This window comes from Plectrocnemia conspersa, unplaced genomic scaffold (assembly GCF_051122295.1).
Source record: "Plectrocnemia conspersa isolate PC_06_02 unplaced genomic scaffold, ASM5112229v1 ptg000001l, whole genome shotgun sequence".
NCBI lineage: Eukaryota > Metazoa > Arthropoda > Insecta > Trichoptera > Polycentropodidae > Plectrocnemia > Plectrocnemia conspersa.
In genome coordinates this window covers 7,402,304-7,420,456 of record NW_028277165.1, presented here as the reverse complement: position 1 = coordinate 7,420,456, position 18,153 = coordinate 7,402,304, and the positions used below count along the sequence as shown (strand labels likewise).

The following is an 18,153-nucleotide window of genomic DNA, read 5'->3' as shown; positions in this document are numbered from 1 at the left end:
GCAAAATTTATATCTTCATTTACCTATGATTTTTTCCCTAATAAAAAGTCTACTTAGGTCAACCACCCCTAGGGTTCGCCCCCTAAACTTTAGACTTTGTCTTGTAGTTAATATTTACTTGTATGTATTCATTATGTCTGATTGACTTATCGAGTTGGTACAGATTTACCCCGTTGTAACGCATTGGACTTATGTCTGTCAGGTTACAACGAAAGATTTAAACTAAATAAATGTATGGTTGAAGTAAGGAAATTTTATATATAAAAAATAAAATTCGTCATGTCTTATTAGCTGACTGAATTTTTTTTATATATATTTTTTTCCATACCTAATCTCTTGTTTTAAAAGTCACGGCACGCCACTGACCCAAAGCTTTCAGATCCAGCCTCTATGGTGCTACAATGAACACTCTAAGTCAGGAAGCGAGACAATCGAACCGACGCATTATTACAATCAAACTGGCGCTCGCGTGGGCGTCCAAGTGGGCGCCTGCGGCTCTCAACATTTCAGCAAGACGACGGTCACTGCCGAATCGCGGTACCAAGGCCGTCAACCTGATCGGTCAGTCAGTCGTCAGAGCCCAAGAAGACCACGTCAGAGCCGGCAGCTAAAGGAGCTAAAAGCGCTAATTGCCTGAGAAGCGAAGAGCTTCCCAAGCGGTTCGAATCTGGACGCACCCGTATAAATCATGTCGTTGAGATAAGCGTTTATCGCTAGGTACATACATACAAAGTTAAATAATGGAATGAATAATTAGCGAGTAGGAAAAAGGTGTGAAAAGGTGCGCGAAAAACGATGAAGCGTGCATATGGGCAATTAACGATTAACGTTTGTTGGCTTTAGATGCACCAATTAAACTCTTTTTGCACGAAAGTGCATTATTATCGTTTTGAGTGTTTGCAAAGGTGCAAATCAGCGGTTCCCATACGACGTCTGAGAATTCTCATTGAAATTTTACAAAGGCAACAAAGTTGACAGATACGAGATATTTCACATACTCTCCGTATTTAGTTCAACGCAGTTAATTGAAATAAATTGTTTATGAATATCATTATATCCATATCAATAAGTATATATATTGACTGAATAAACCCATTGGGATGATACCATAACCTATTTCATGCGAATATATCATAAATTTTATTTACATGGTGTATTTCTAAGTTACTCTTCATCGTCAATCTCGATCCACTTATGATTTTCGAGAGCATTAGACGCTGAACGTTATATAAACAGATTTTGAAAAAGCGTTTGATAAAGTTAATTACGATTTAATTACGATTTTAGGTTTCCTGAAGATCTCATATAGCTATTCTCAAATCACTAAATCAATAGATATCAATTCTTCAAGTAAAAACACTCATTTTCAGAACCATATAAGACCCCTCTGGAGTACCGCAAGGATTCAATATGGGTCCATTGCTGTTTATATTGTTCACTGATGACACAGAAACAGCAGTTTATCGTTCAATTTTTTTTACTATATGCCGATGACTTCAAAATTTTCAAAAGTAAAAAATAAAGCAAAACAAGTTATTTGTTAGTAAAAATAACACATAGTCTTATTTAATTTAAAAAAAATAATTAAATTTAACTTATGTAATATAAAATATTTCTTTTTCGTTTAATTATATATAAAGCGAAAATTGTTATTTTAATGATACATCTTAAACTTTAACAACCATTTACTATCAATATTAATAAATAAAGTATTAAGATGTGCTTTAATTATCCATATTATCATTATAAATTATTCCATTTACGTTAATTGTTCTTTTATATTTGCAATAAATAATTTAAAAAAAATAAAGTTGTACCAAAGTAAAATAAATTGTATATTTTATTTTATTTTTTTTTTTTAATTGTATTTTTAGCCTAAAATTATATATTCATAATAAAAGGATTATTACATTTATTTTAATCTATGTTAAGATCTTATATCATTGCGATAAATATTTTAAGTAAAATATATTCCAACTTAACTGAAAATGTATTATATTTTATATAAAACGTTTATCCTTATTTATTTTATTATATAGCTAAAATTGTTTTCAATTATATGAACCATTTTCAATAAAAACATTAAGCCATGAAATTATACATAACATTTCTTCAAAATGTATATATTTAGTATAGAAAATATTTTCGTTGAAGTCTTTTGTAATAGCAATAAATAAATTATATTAAATATAAGCTTACCTGAACAAAATTTTTGTGTAAATACATATCTTATTTTTAATTAGATATTATGCTGAAAAAATATTCCTTATATGTTTAACTTTAACGACTATTTATTATTAATGTTGTCTATTATAACACCAATATTTGCTTAAATTATCAATATTATTGCTTTAAAGAGTAATAAACAATATCAAAAAAATGCTTTAAAACAGTGCTTCAGTTCTTTTAAAGTTACAATAAAAAATATTATCCAACCTATCTAAAATTAAATTTTATATTGTAACATATATTATTTTTAATATGATAATTAGTTAAAATTGTTATATTCATAATAAAAGGTTAAACCTAAAATATCAATATTGTCTCCTAAAACCTAAAGACATTTTTAATATTCCTTCAGGCAATAGCAAAAAAATGTTTATCAGTATATTGAATTGCAATAAATAATTGACTTAAAATAAAATCTAGCCCAACTGAAACTAAACATGAAATAAAATATATCTTCTTCTTAATTTGATACTAAGCTTCAATTTTGTACTTTTAATAAAAGGTTTAACCTTAGGAACCGTTTCAAAAAAAGCTTTACACAATTGAATAAAAATCGATATAAATTAGAGTAGGAAATTTTAAATTTGTTTTAGAAAAACATAGAAAATATAATCTAACAAAACTAAATATGATATAAAATTTTACCTAAAATATATTTACCTAAGTTATAATATCCATAATAAAAGGTTAGACTTTTTAGGTGTCTTATCATAACATAAATGTATTATTTCAGACGTATTAGAAGGTTTAATAGAGTACACAAAAATTTAATTATATGACATAATATATATACAATATATAATATATATAAAAATATGTATTAAAATATAATTTGCATTTATAAATTGGCCATATTGCTCTATTAATACATATTAAAATTAAACTACCGTTAGTGCTCTATAATAACTGTTTAATTGCTTATTTAAAAATTCTTTAATTTCTTTAAAGTTAAATTATTGAAATAAAATCGAGAGAGAAGAAAATATAATAATTAATATACTTTTGTATATTGTTTTTAATACATTTTTACTATTTTTATTATAACGGCCAAAACTATTTCTTCAACACATGTTTAACTTATGAATTAATATATAACAAAAATATTTTCTTTAAATTTATAAAAAAAATAATAAATATATGAATATGTTGAAAGGATTTTATTTGATGGTATTTTTAAATCAAATAGTCCTGATACTTTATCGTCCGACTATATATACTATGCGTGGGCTCAAGAGGCCTCATTGCGGTTGCCTCTGGTTGAGTATGTTATTATGCAGATTGCAGTAATTATATTGTATCATAAAATCAAATGAGGTGTTCGCACTATCGTTCCATTGCGTCTTAAATTATATCCTACATACATATATATTTTATAAGCACTGTCATATGATAGTTTATAACGTAATCACAGGTCGTAACGTACATTTTGCTTTTCCGTATAATATTAGATGGTATTATTTTTAAATTTAAATTTTCTAAATAAGATTTCTATTCCCCTGAGATACTACGTTTTTGTATCATTTTTTTTTATTTTCTACAATCGTTCATTGCTAGTGGGAAATGGAAATTGGATGTTGCTTTATATATGTATGTATGTTAGGCAATATAAACAAGTCTTGAGCATTAATTTAGCCAGTTATATATTTTTCTATGGCCTCAATTCGACGTAATCAGATTTTCTTCGGATGCTATTTTTCCCACTTATCGTCGGTGAAACGTTGTTTTTCTCAAAAGGCAATAAAATAATGACGTTATCGCTGAGGTAGATTTATGCTGAACGTTTATCTGGAATTTGTTAAAGTCAAAAGCGGCAAGGATCGATAGCGTCATCGATTTTTAGCGAGTTGTTCCACAGATAGAGGGTGTACGCTATTGAGCCAAAACCGGACGAGGTCTAAAAGCGTGGGTCTCAGGAAATGGAAACAATTATCTCACATTGCTAATTGATCCTTTGCTGCAATAAAATTGGTGCCGAAATCGATTTATCATTGGTTAAGGACGATTGAAAAGAGCCTTGGATATTTTATGTATTTTCTATGATTGAACTTTTTCATAAAATAATTTTATAGCCACTACCATAATGATGCATATGCAAATTTACGACATGGCATGTTACAAAATTGAATCACTGATTAATTTATAACCCTTAGAGAGAATAAATCTAAAAGGATATACAAATACCATGTATTAATAATGATAATAAATTTTTAATAGTTCCCTTATTTGCTTAATGAAATAAAATAGGCAATTATTTAGTAATTAACACAAAATATAAAATAACTTGATTATTCTTATTTACATATATATTACAAACATATTTTGATCTTGACTAAGGCAAATAAAATTAAGCCAGAATTAGGATACTTTTTCCAGCGACTTCAAATTTCTTCCAAGCAAAAATAATACTCTATATGCATATCCATACGTATTAAAAAAATATGCATTATATATAAAATACATACATTAATAATTTTTCTTGAATATTACTAATACTTACAATCAGAATATCGATTATCTAATTATTTTCTTGAATTATTACCAAACAAAGGTCACTCATTGATGACTTCATTCCTAAGGCCAAATGACGCAGTTAGTTGCATTGATTTTTTTCTTCTAATCTATTGACTTTAAGCTCAGTTGTTATACTACCCACGCTCGAGTTTTATTCCTCGTATACTTTTACTCTCGTTTACTATGTTGTTTTTTTTTAGTGTCTAACAAAATATACAGTTTCACATTTATCGCTTTTTCAATGTCATTCGTTCACGTTTCGGCAATGGCACACATTGAAAACATTTATTAAAATTTGCTCATCACCTCATTAAAAGCTCTAAAACACTTCCGTCCTATTGCAATAAGAAAAAAGTACGCTATACATATGTATGTATGTTTATAATACGGCCTGGCAAATGAGCAAGTGGTACCAAAGACACATAATATCTCTTGCCTTTCTTCTGCTTTGAATAAAAACTCTCACATCCTGTACGGGTTGCATGTCTACTCTACATCCCATGAAATATTAACGCATTCTTCACAGTGCCTTTTTGTGTGTATGTGTGGCTTTTTTAATATATTAAACATTCATCACGTGTGAACACACTTTTCAACTTTCAGTGTCACACGCTATGATATTATGATATAATAAGAATCGAGTTTAAATTTTCATCTGAGCTTTAAGCTTTCGGTTCAAAACGGTTTATATGTATTATGCATTTGCTTGCAGCGTAACAAGTTTTGCGCAACAAATGTGCAACATCTAGAATTTTGAGATTGCTTCGGCGAGAAGCAATCTGCAGCTTCGTTCCGAATGCAAATGGTGAAAATGTTGGTCTTGTTTTAAATTTAAAAATGAAATATATTTTTAGACGTTCATATTGAATGAAGCTGTCTAATCTATATTTATTTAGACTCGCCATGACGCCACTTGAATTAATTTGACAGTTATTTGTAATAGAATTACAATAAAACGCACATTACTACAAAATAATGTTGAATATAAAAAATGCCATGCCAAATTCAACGGCAATGGAGATTTATTATAGAAAAAAGTAATATGATATAATAAATATATTTTATGGAAATATTAAATTACCATAACAAATATTTATTTTAGGTAATAATTTTATAATTGAAACAAATACTACGCTTATTTATGACAATCCCTTTTTAAGCTATTATAAATTTATATATTTAATACATATTTTTAGGTAAATAGTATCAAGCTAAATTTTAATTTTTTTATTAATATCAGTAGCATTTATAGTAAATTATCAAATTCCATAATTGTCGACTTTAAAATAACGAGTTAAATATCTTTTTATTTTCACGAATAAATATCGCATTAGTTGATCCACGTATACAATTTTTCTGCATTTTGAAGTCGAGTTACTTAAAAAAAATATTTTTTAATTTTGCTGGTATATAATTATAATTAAAGCTTTTCAATAACTATTTATTTTCACAGATAGAAAATTTAATAATTAAGAAATTTATTAATGTAATATTTATACAAAAAGTATGTTTTTTTATTTGTAAATATTGCTGGATTTTATTGTAAATTGCTTAGCTCCATAATTGTCAACTTTTTAAGTAAGAGGAAAAAAATTATAATTTCATCAGTTTATCTATGTTTACATTATTTTATGCATTTTGTAGTAGATTTGTACAAACAATTATTTTTTATATATACATATATCGACGGTCTTTTGTGTATAGTGTAATCGTTAAAAGCTTTTAAATAAGCACTTTTTTTACATATAAATAAAAAAATACATTATTTGTACAAATAATATGTTTTTTTATTTATAAACATCGATTGTTTTTAGTATGAATTTTCTAAATCTATTATTATTAACCATAAAATATTTTAAATATTTTTTTTCAGAGATAGAATCTGTATTAGTTTATTTAAATATACATTACTTTCTGCATTTTGCAGTGAAGCTTTTCAGATATTTTTGAGACCCTTTATTTGTTAATATCATAATGTATGTATAAGAATGATAATAAAACATAATATTATTTAGTTATTTTTGTTAAAAAAATAAGTAGAGTATTGTACATTTAAAGCTGTGTTGAATACTATGTAAAAGTATTTTAATCTCAGTTTTTTTTTGTAGAACTTTTAAAATAATGTATCTATCTAATTTTAATATTTTTAAATGTACGAAACACGATGCCTAATTTTGATTCTTATCTGTTTTTTTTTATCTAATTAGAATAATTATCTGATTTTTTATTTCTTTATTAATAAAAAGCTAAAGCTTATTATTAAAAATAATTATTTTACATAATGAACTGTGAGTTAAATAAACATATATGCAATATCTATAATATTACTTATTTTATATGTAAAAGTGCACATGATTTTTTTGCAATGTCCCCTATAATTTTTTGGTAAAATTTATTATTATTTAACCATTTTTCTTTAGCAAAATAATTTTAATACCATGTATACTTTCAAAATCAAGACTACATAAATTATAATTTAGTAAAACGTTCAAGTATAAAAATCACTTTAAAATATAAAAAATTATTTAGTTTTCTTTTACAAAATATATATTAAACTAAAATAGGTTTTTTACAAAATATATATTATTATGATGTAAAAAGTCTATTGTTATAGTTTATTTTGTCATATTCAAAAAAATGTACCATTATTGGCTCAAAAACATTTTTTGCCATAAAAATTTAATATTTTATCAATTACTAAAATTTTGTATATTAAAGTAGTTATAATAATACAGTTAAAAAATATGAATATAACATAAAATAACTCTTTGTTTTTACTTAATTAATTTGTTAAAGCATTTTTCATTATTAACTATTCTTTTACTTCCAATGTTACTCTTATAGTTAAATCGAGAGTCAAATCTGTGGTTATTATAATTTATTGCATTATTATATTTTTTCTAAATATTTACACTCGTTTTTCTATAACATATATATGTTAATATTATTAACACTTCTATATAGGTATATGTTATCATTAAAATATGTGGCTATTGTATATATACACACCATATTAAAATAAAATTTAAACTCATACATACGTATCTTGGCATAAAAAAATCTTATTTATAATCTTGCTCGCGTTAAAATTATATTTACAAAATAACATCCTAATTTATATTTATATTCAGTATTATATACTCTTAAAGTACTGTACATATTTTATTTATTTCTTTTTGATTAAGATTTAAGCATTTTTTGTATTTAAAATTTCATTTAGCAGATCATATCAATAGATCAAGAGATTCTGTGGAATAGTTCATGTAAAAAGTTCATTACTTTAAAACTATTAAAACTAATATTTATAAATTCTTTCCTTTAACACATAATGCACTCTTAAAGTAGTAGATATTTAATATAAACATTGTTGCTGGATATTGGAGGCCTATTGTATTTTTATACATACATTATATTTAATTAAAATAAGAGATTAAGTGTACAATATAACCTATTAACCCTTTAACTGATTATTCACTCCTTCAATAGTAGTATTGGAATAAAATAATTTTAATAAAATATCTTGGACCTTTTTAGTCTGAAAGAAATGTTCAAAAGCATTCTCTGTTGATTTTACTTTAGTCAATTTTTTTAGAATAAAGGTGTATAAAAATATTTATCAAGTACGATTATATTTTAAAACTATTATTTTATTTATAGTGTCCGTTATTTTGAAAGCTCTTCGTTATAACCTTTTGGGTATAACTTTTATAAAAGCGCACGTCATATTTTTTAGATTGCATTGTTATTAATTTTGAAATTATTTTTTACAACACACTAAAATTCTTTGCTCATTATCTGACTATACATTTAAAACCGCAAATTCACCACGGGGGTCGCTCCAGTTTCCTGAATCGAAAGGGAGCAGTATTTTTTTACGGCGGTCATGTATTAATGATCGCGGATCATTGTTGTGCGGTCTGACCCCTTAGAAGAGGTCATTCATTGGTATCATAAATCAAGCTAGACCATTGTCGATATCCGTATTGTCCGAACTTTATTTATTAGCTTGCACTATCGCAATGAATCAAGAGCAGCTGACCTAACATGCATTGGAACTGAACCATTTTCATGTCATATCAGACATGCTTGCAAAAAATAATTATTAAAGGTGGCCCTACTATAATTTAATTATTTTTTATCAACGTTAATTTGAACACTTGTAATCACCGCGTTAAAGCCGTTTATAATTACACTTCGTGACATACGAGTCTTGCAACCCCTTCGTCCTGTTCCAACCCTTCCAATTCCATTGTGCTACATTTAATTAAAAAATAACAAACAGCTAGTACGCCCATGTTTGTTTTTCTTACCTTTAATCACATGTTGCTCACATTGTCGCTTTAAATTATTCTTGTATTACATAATGTTATTTTCTATTCTATCATCCAATAACAAAAACAAATCTATTGTTGGTACGTAACGAATTCAGCGGAACAAATGTACAGTCTCGGTTTGATCAATGGACCCACGTTTGACCATAAAATAATCCATATTCGGCGCGTTAAAAGCTCACGGCAATTATGACTCAATTTTGTGTGGTTTCATATTTTATTGCTGTTAATTCATACATGAGTACAGAAAATGAAATAGGAGCTAAGTGTCACTCGCAAATTTAAAACAGTTTGACCCGATTTTACTTATATTTAGTAAAATATAGTAGAAATTTTAAATAATGGGTTTTAAAAGCGGGAAAAAAAGTATACTATAATTTCAATTTATCAAACAATAATGAATAAGTAACTTTACATTAAATAATATACAATTTTATTGAGTTATAATAAATAAATGCTACAATGGAATTTACTGCATATAATCATTCTAAATATATTACGATTTTTTTAAATTTTAATAGAATGATAAATTTTAATAAATAAATAAAAATACTTAACACCAATTGGTTTCTGTGTTTTATTTATTTTTAAGTACTTTTTTTAAATAATTCCAATGATATGGAATCATATAGTATTATTATAATTGGTAAAAAAATTATATTGATCTATTCATAGTTATCCCATCAGACATTTAAATAACAGTGAAAATAATCTAAGAATTTACTGTGCAATAACAAGATCTCATATTATATAATGCAATATCATATACTTTAAAAATTATACGTTCTTAGAGAATTTATTACCTATTACGTTTATAGTATATATAATAAATTTTAAGAGCAAGTTCATAACGATCTAAATCCAAATTGTAAGATTGATCATAAATACAAATTTTATATCCAACTATTAATATTTATGTTGAAGCTTTGTTTGAACTACATATTTAATGAAAATATTACACAGTTGTAAAATATGGTTATTTAATTGAGAACCGTTGTATAAAATATGTAAATATTGAAAATTGATATTTTTTTACTGATTTTAACAGTAAATGTAGTTGTACATTTGTACATTAGTTGTACATTGAGAACCGTTGTATAAAATATGTAAATATTGAAAATTTATATTTTTTACTGATTTTAACAGTACATGTAGTTGTACATTTAATTATTAATAATATAAATTGCTCGTTTATAAGTTGCCGAAATAGTTTTAACAGAGAATAATATGCAGGTGCTCGAATTTATTTTAAATTATGCAAAGTAAACTGCTTAAATTAAAATATAACAGTTTTTTTAGGATAATAAAAAAAATTATTTACCTAATTTTATATATATGCACAATCAGATATAAGTGAGTTTAAATTTTAACATTTATTTGGTTTCATCAAATACAGTTTAAAGAATCAAAACTTACATGATGTATATATTGGTTAGCAAATTTAATAAATAGTCTGTTGTATAAATTAAGCAATAATATGCATTTTAATAAAATATGTAGTATATTTATTTTAAATACCAGAAAATAATTTAGCATAATATTTTTGAAAATAATTTATAGTATTTATATGATAAAACAGAAATTATTTTTGTTATTGCTAAATAGTAGAAATCGGATCTTTACTGACCATTTATCAAAAATTTCTAATGATTTATTAGCAAGCTACTAATAATTTACAAATATTGACTGACCTTAAAATTATATTACTAAACACTAATAAAAATATTTTACAAACTACTTTTTTTGGTATCTACAAATTTATAATTTTGACTTAAATTTTCTCTAAAACCTCGAAATTATTTCAGTCTTAAATCACAGTAATATTATTATATCTTTACATTCTAGATTTTATATCGTAATTATTATCATGTTTATAAAATAATTATTAAGATTATTTATTATCACAATCCTTTGAATAATATTATAAATTTAGGTATAAATGTAGTAAAAACATAAACAGGTTTTTGTATCGTTGCAATTAATAGCAGAAATCTGAACTTTACAGACCATTTATCAAAAAATAACTGACGAGTTTTGAACAAGATTCTGATCATTTTAACTATACAAATATATTACTGACCAAATATTTTTATATCTACATATGTACATTTATACAAATTCTGCTCTGAATTTTTACTACAATTTCATTTTTAAATCACAGGAATAAATTCATTTAAAATTTCATAATAATTTTTTAATAACAATAACAATTCCACTAATCTAATAATCTAATAATCATTTTAATAATCACAGAGATACTGAAGCAATCATTAACATTTTATTTATAGAGATATATAATTAAGATTATTTACTATCACAATCCTCTGCCTAATACTATAAATTTAAGTGTAATGTAATACAAACAAAAATAAGTTTTTATAATCGTAGCTTCGCTGACAATTTATAAAGAAGTTATTGAACATATGTTAATATTATATACTTATATTCACAAAATCTCAAAATAATTTCAACCCTAAATCAAATGTCTTTCACCTTCCGAAGTAGTTCGAAAATCTTTGATCTTCGAAATAATTCGAAATAAAATTGATCAATTGTACAAATCAATAAAATGTTTAATGAACTTAAAATATAAATTAATTCCCGAGATATTCTTGATTCTCGGGATTGAATATATCTATATGCAATAAATTTATTTATTTATTTATTATGTACATCACGATCGTAATGATTATAAATAAAATTAAAATAATTTCCCCATAATTCATTCATGGAAAACGAATAATTTTACAAACTTGCTCATCTAGCGCGGCTCAGCAGCGCTCCCATCTTTATGGGCAACCTTTTTATTATTGTTGACTTTAATTTATTCGCATGTTGTTGGTTTTTATTGCACGATAATTTACAATATGAATGAACGCGCCTGATTAGGTGCATTGTCAACCCTGGCGTGCTGCTAACTTGACGGCGCATCGGCACGCAACCATCGACGAGCGAGCCGTTATTTCCTGCACCGAAAAAAATATAATAAACACAAAACGTCACATATTTCACACGGTAAAAAATAAATATGTGCATGCGTATATTTCGTCAAGCATATTTATTATACACAGGTTGATTAAAAAAGTCACACTTCAAATTTCTGCAGAGGAAGTGGAACTAAATTGCCACATCGCAATATCTGCGTAACATAACTCATTTATAACACCCCGACACATACATGTGTATGTTCAAAGCAATTTATCCAGGTATATTTGACCTTTGATATATTCCAACTGACATGACAAATTGCTCCAAATCCGATTGTATAACATAATCGAACCGATTCAATAATTGCACTTATTGTTGTCAACAATGGGGTGATAATTGCAAAGCGCTAAAGGATTTTATTTATCTTTTTCACAGGCGGCAACACATGACAGCGGCATGGGGAGGGGGTGGCGGAGGCGTCGGAGCAGAAAGGAGACATCCTCAAGAATTATTTGAACTTTTGGAGAGGGTTCAATGCTCCAGGCTAGATGACCAGCGTTGCGTGCTACCACCCTATTTCAATCAGGTATGTACGATTTTTAAGCAATATATTCTACAGCAATATCACTACCTTATCATCATTTTTAATATCTCTGAAAAATACTATTTAAGCAACAAAAATATTTACTTGAAAGTTTCAAACGAACAGCAGATTATTATATTAATCTAATAAAATGTTTAAAAAACTACAAAACTTCTCGTATAGTGAGCTCTGGCGTCATGAAACTTTCACAGCTTATTACGTTTGGAGTTATTAGGTCAACACAACTATTAGCATTTGTCAGAGCTATATTGTATAGCATCTAAAATATATATCCAGATATTAAAAGTAGAAGCTGATAGTTGTAGACAGTACTATTAATATATATAATCTGTTATCATAGAAATGAAGAAGCCCGTCAACGCTTTTTTCATTTAACGTTTGTTTATTATCAAGATCTGCTTGTGACATTGTGACTTAAAATTGACCTAGAGTGAAGCATTCATCTCTAATGTAAATTTTAGGGAAATCACTACGAAGCAATGTGATTCTAGATTAAATAACATTCTTGCCTTTAAACTTCCCAGTCAAATTCAAGGCATAGTCAGAAGTATAATATCAGATTGTGCAGTAGTAATTCATAAAACTTAAGTGGTAAATTTTGAGTAAAATAAACTGATATATTCCTCTAAAATAAAATATATGTCGATCGCTGCAGAAATAGCTCATATTTGAAGGCAATCGTTGTATGATAGATACTAGAACTGTCGGTCTCTCACTGCCATGAGCTACCGAAGCTAGCGAGTGTGCAGATACCAGACCCCTAACTTCTGATTTTTAATCTAGTTTTTGAATTTAATAGATATTCAAACCATTGTGTAGTGGTGTGCTATGTAGTTTAAATGGGATGGGAATAGCACTTGTGCATCTGAGAGATATGTAGTCACCTCTAGCACATTTATGACCGTTACCGCATTACTGCGTGAATTTGCGCACTACATAAACGAAGCTAAAAAATAGTCTTAATCAAAAGTTCAGTTGATATGCTTGTTAACAAAGCATGCTACTGAATCTTTACTATATTTACGTAATCAAACCTTTCTATTGCCGAAATCTGATCCAATTTTTTTAATAAAAAAAATCGGATATATTTTTAATGGACTGCAAAGTTATTGCTTTTTCTAAAAATATTTTATTTATGTAATTCAGCAATATTTCTGCATTACATAAAAAAAAAACAGTAATAATTTAAATTTACATGAGACCTTATGTATTATAATTCTAATTAAATCATACGGACATAAACGCTTCGTGTGTGGTTATCTCTATGACGTCTATATTTAACATATTTGGTAAGCAAAATTATATATTATTCAAGGACGGAATAGCGTAGTCCTTAACGTCTCAGACTAGTAACTCTGAGGTTGCGGGCTCGAGCCCCAGCAGCGGCACTCAAATTTGTATATAAAAAAATGCGCTATTATTAAAAAAAAGACAATTACAATGACATTTATTGATTATAAGTTGTGTAGCACATAATAATTGCACCGATTCCCAGATTTTCAGTCACATTTCACGCCCACGAAATATGCTTACGTGTTAAAAGTGAAACTGGAAGGTGTCCATTTTCGGCGACCGTTAAGAGAAGGGTAAAAATAACAATAGTCCTTTTTGTGCAGGGTAGAACACATGTCACATGTACATTTCGGTACTTATTAACTAATAGGAGGTCCGTAAAATAATATCAATTAATAACGCACTATTTCCATCCTTAGCTTTCTATTTTCAATCTTTCTTCCATTGCTAATAAAGGCTTACTTTCGAGACGAGTTGGTCTTTCTTTTCGTTTGTTAGAATGTGTATCGTTAGAATGACTTTAAATTAAATATGCGGATAGTTGGAACCCCTACATTTAATATTTTAAAAATATTACACATTATAACTTGATGTTTGTTATTCAACTTAAATATAGCTAAAAAAATAGGTATACTGTCTTGAAATGGCAAAGTAGATTTATGTTCTAAATAAATAATAACAGCTACAAATGTGCGTAAATGAATAAAATCATAATTGCAGTACATTAAAAATATTCGTTCTTGTCTCCCGCTTTTAATCAATAAGCATCGTGAATAATAGATTCTGATTTCCCGTGTGTATAAAAAGTTTTAACATGCTTTTAGTATACATTTTAGTGTAAACTCAGTATCTAATATTATTTTCAAAGTAGGAGAAGAGTGTATTTTATTGAATATTAACATTTTTATTAATACTAATTCGTATTATTACCGATTATATTTATATTAAATTTAAAGTAACACATGGATCTCCAATAAATATAATAAATCATAAAAATTATCATATCATATAATAAAATCTCCTATATTTGTACATACCACATACTATAAATACATAATAAATAAATTATGCATATGAACCGCGGTGAAGTAATACTCGATCTTTCTCAACACAATAATAATAATTACTGAACAATGTGGACAATCCCAGCGGCCATCTGTTGCGCGCTAGGGCTGCGCTAAATTATAATATATCCATAGAATATTAATTAATTTTCAATTTATTCCAAGCCTAGGTCATGTGTCAAGTACTGCTAATAACGATTCATTACAAGACTATTGACGTTTTTTTAATGAGTCGTTAGACACCTTTAAGCACAAATCATTATTTTTAACGCTCACGACGCGTAAGCTGACACCGTGGGCACAGAAATTGACCCGCGGGGAGTCTTTCACAAAATCCGGAAACGGAATCGTGTCTTCTCACGGAGCCGCGGTATTTTGTTACCAACCAAAGATGTTAATCATCGAAAGGAATCGATTTGAACGCGGTAATTATGGACAGGTAAAGGAGAATCCATATATGCTATGGTAATGTGCGTTTAAATCTGATGTTTGTCTTCTGTTGGTGTCGATGTTAACTTTTGTGGAGAAGGGCTTCCAAAATATTTACTTGACTTTCTATATTTTATATTAACTAACATTGGCATTTAACATATAGTATATTAACATTTATTTTAAATCATTGATTTCAATGACTTTATCAGTCATAATATATTTATTTTTTCACACATGTTGCACAAAAAAAAAATATTTATTTAAATATCTATATTAATAAACACAACGCGTTCACTAACTGCGAGTATCTGGATGAAAGCAAATCAATATTGGTTAAAAAATACCTGTGCTTATTGGGCAATTGTCTAATTGCATGCGGTACTTAAAAGAATACGATGTTGCCATTATTACTAGCATTACATATTTCATTTCCAAAGTTCGTCCTTACCGCAACATATTTTTATTGTTTAGAGCCGCAATATCTTTTCGCAAATATATACCCATTGATATGGTAATTCCAGCTTTATGTTGAAATCGATAAAAAATATGATGACATTTAATTTATACGATTTGGCAGCGTTTGAAAATTCCGCACGGTGAACCGATTTTGGCAAATGCCCGCAGGAATTCAATAATTGAAAACCGCCGACATATCGACGCAAATGGACCGTTCGACATCGGATTTAATCAATTCGTCGTTCATGTTTGAATCCCATCAGTCGCTTTGTAAAAAAAATGCCCATTGTTCTTGAGCGACAAAGCTGCTCTGCTCCTGCATCTATCGTTTTCCTATGTATCGCGTTTTTTCCCCATTCTTATTTTTTTCCAATCGAGCGAGCAAGTCTCCCACCCGTTTATTTATATTGTAAACGCAGCGAAATATCGTCTCTTTTGAATGTATGTATTTTAAGGAATAATTTGAGCGTTTTAAAGACCGTGTCTTTGTTCTTCCTACGGGCGTATTATGCAAATTTGACGTAAACGCGCCTCGGAATGATACCAATTGAGATTGTATCGCGGCCCGGAAAGACATTTTCAAGTATCGAAATTGCCATAGCACCGCTGGGTTTCATTGCCATTATACATATATACAAATGACTTTATTAAGAACTATAAATTAAAAATTAAATTTTAAAGTTTGGACAACCCTGAGAGCGCGCGGCCAGAATCGAATACTGATTGGATTGACGCAAAGCGTACATTCGACGATTGATTTTGCATATTCAATATTGCGCGATTTTTTCATTGAAATTAACATGTTATGGTTATTAATTTAATTTATTTAAAGGATGATGAATAATTTTATTACTTATTAGCTTTCGTATCCTTTAACATACAATGTTTTTTAATTAATTTGTTTATATCTACCAGGTCATTTTTAATGTCAATTTCTAACACATACGCGTTTGTCACTGTTGCATATTCATTTTCATGGAAATCTGAAATTAAAATCTCTATGAATCAATATGATTTTACTACTCAATACATTTGTATTTAAAGCTAGGATCTAATATGTGTTCTATATCTTCCCAATCAACTATATTAGTAATTCAAAATAGCACTAGCACTTTGATTTTTAACTCTTTTTGGATTATAAGCGTCTTTGATTAGTCGTTAACACTTAACATACATTTTATTTTTAATTCTAAAAATAGCCGGCACTGTGATCGTGTGCTACGAAATTTACCGTGGCACATATAGGGTTAACTAAGTAAAATTAACGTGCCGCAACTGACATTATCTCTTAAATAATGAAAAAAATATACAAATACCAACTATTTAAATGTATACTATATTGTTGTTAACTGAATTCGTATTTACTGTAAGGCTGAAAAAAAATTCTTTCTGCGAAATCTGCGAATATAATTTCTTTCTGCTTTTGAAGAATAGCTAAAGAAGTCATTGTTTTTGAATGGTACAAGATTTATTTTGCAAATATTTAATTAATAACATCATATTTTTTGTACTTTATGAAACTTAAAACGTCTAATTACAAATGAATTTAGGGCTCTTGTATTTATTGTAGGGTAAATTGGCAATAAAAAAAAAAAAAAAACACCTTTTTGGATTATCGAAAATTTAGCATTTGGCGATTCCCATGCGTATTTTTTCTTATCGGAGCGGGTTTTTAAATCACCAAAGCAAAAATAAATCCAGCGGCCGGTTAAAGTAACAGAAAACCACAAAAAATTGTTGGTCATTCAAATACATCCGAAAAAGTATGCATATTTTCAAACATCTGTCACGAACACCTTCAGAAAGATTTCATATCTTAGTGGCTTCTTATATTACTTAAACAAAAATAAAGAGAGTTCGAGTGTTAAAATTTTTAAATATATTTTTGACATTACCAGAACACTATTAAAACCTTACAAATTAGGCATGAACTTGTTCTTATGCAGCGTTATAAAAAGGCAGTGAATGTAAACCTTTTAAAAATATTCGTACAAATTTTATTCTATATAATAAAAATGAGATTAGGGATATTTGTAAAGTGTATGAAGCAGAGAAAATTTTCGTGGAAAAGCACCACTTAAATAAGACAGTGCTGAAAAATTAATTGTGTCTCACAGTAGATTATAAACACGTCCTTTCATTTTCTCTCGTGTCTAATCATCGCAGACATTTTTTTTGCGAATTATGATATCAAAGAAATTATGGACAGGTTGGAGAAAAATAAATAAAAATGTCTATGATATTTTTAATCAAAGAACCGTGTGACATTAAATATATGTTTATATCTATTGAACTTTTTTTCACT

General features: G+C 27.6%; 1 protein-coding gene across 7 annotated transcripts in view; it reads left to right on the top strand.

Moving 5' to 3' along the window:
* Window positions 1-18,153, top strand: part of RapGAP1 (Rap GTPase activating protein 1) — a 390,544-nt gene that overhangs the window by 220,050 nt on the left and 152,341 nt on the right. For all 7 annotated transcript variants that reach the window (XM_088205655.1, XM_088205647.1, XM_088205665.1 and 4 more), the window contains one exon: window positions 12,435-12,585. In XM_088205655.1, coding sequence (XP_088061781.1) covers window positions 12,435-12,585 — 151 coding nt within the window. The remainder of the gene's footprint in view (window positions 1-12,434; window positions 12,586-18,153) is intronic.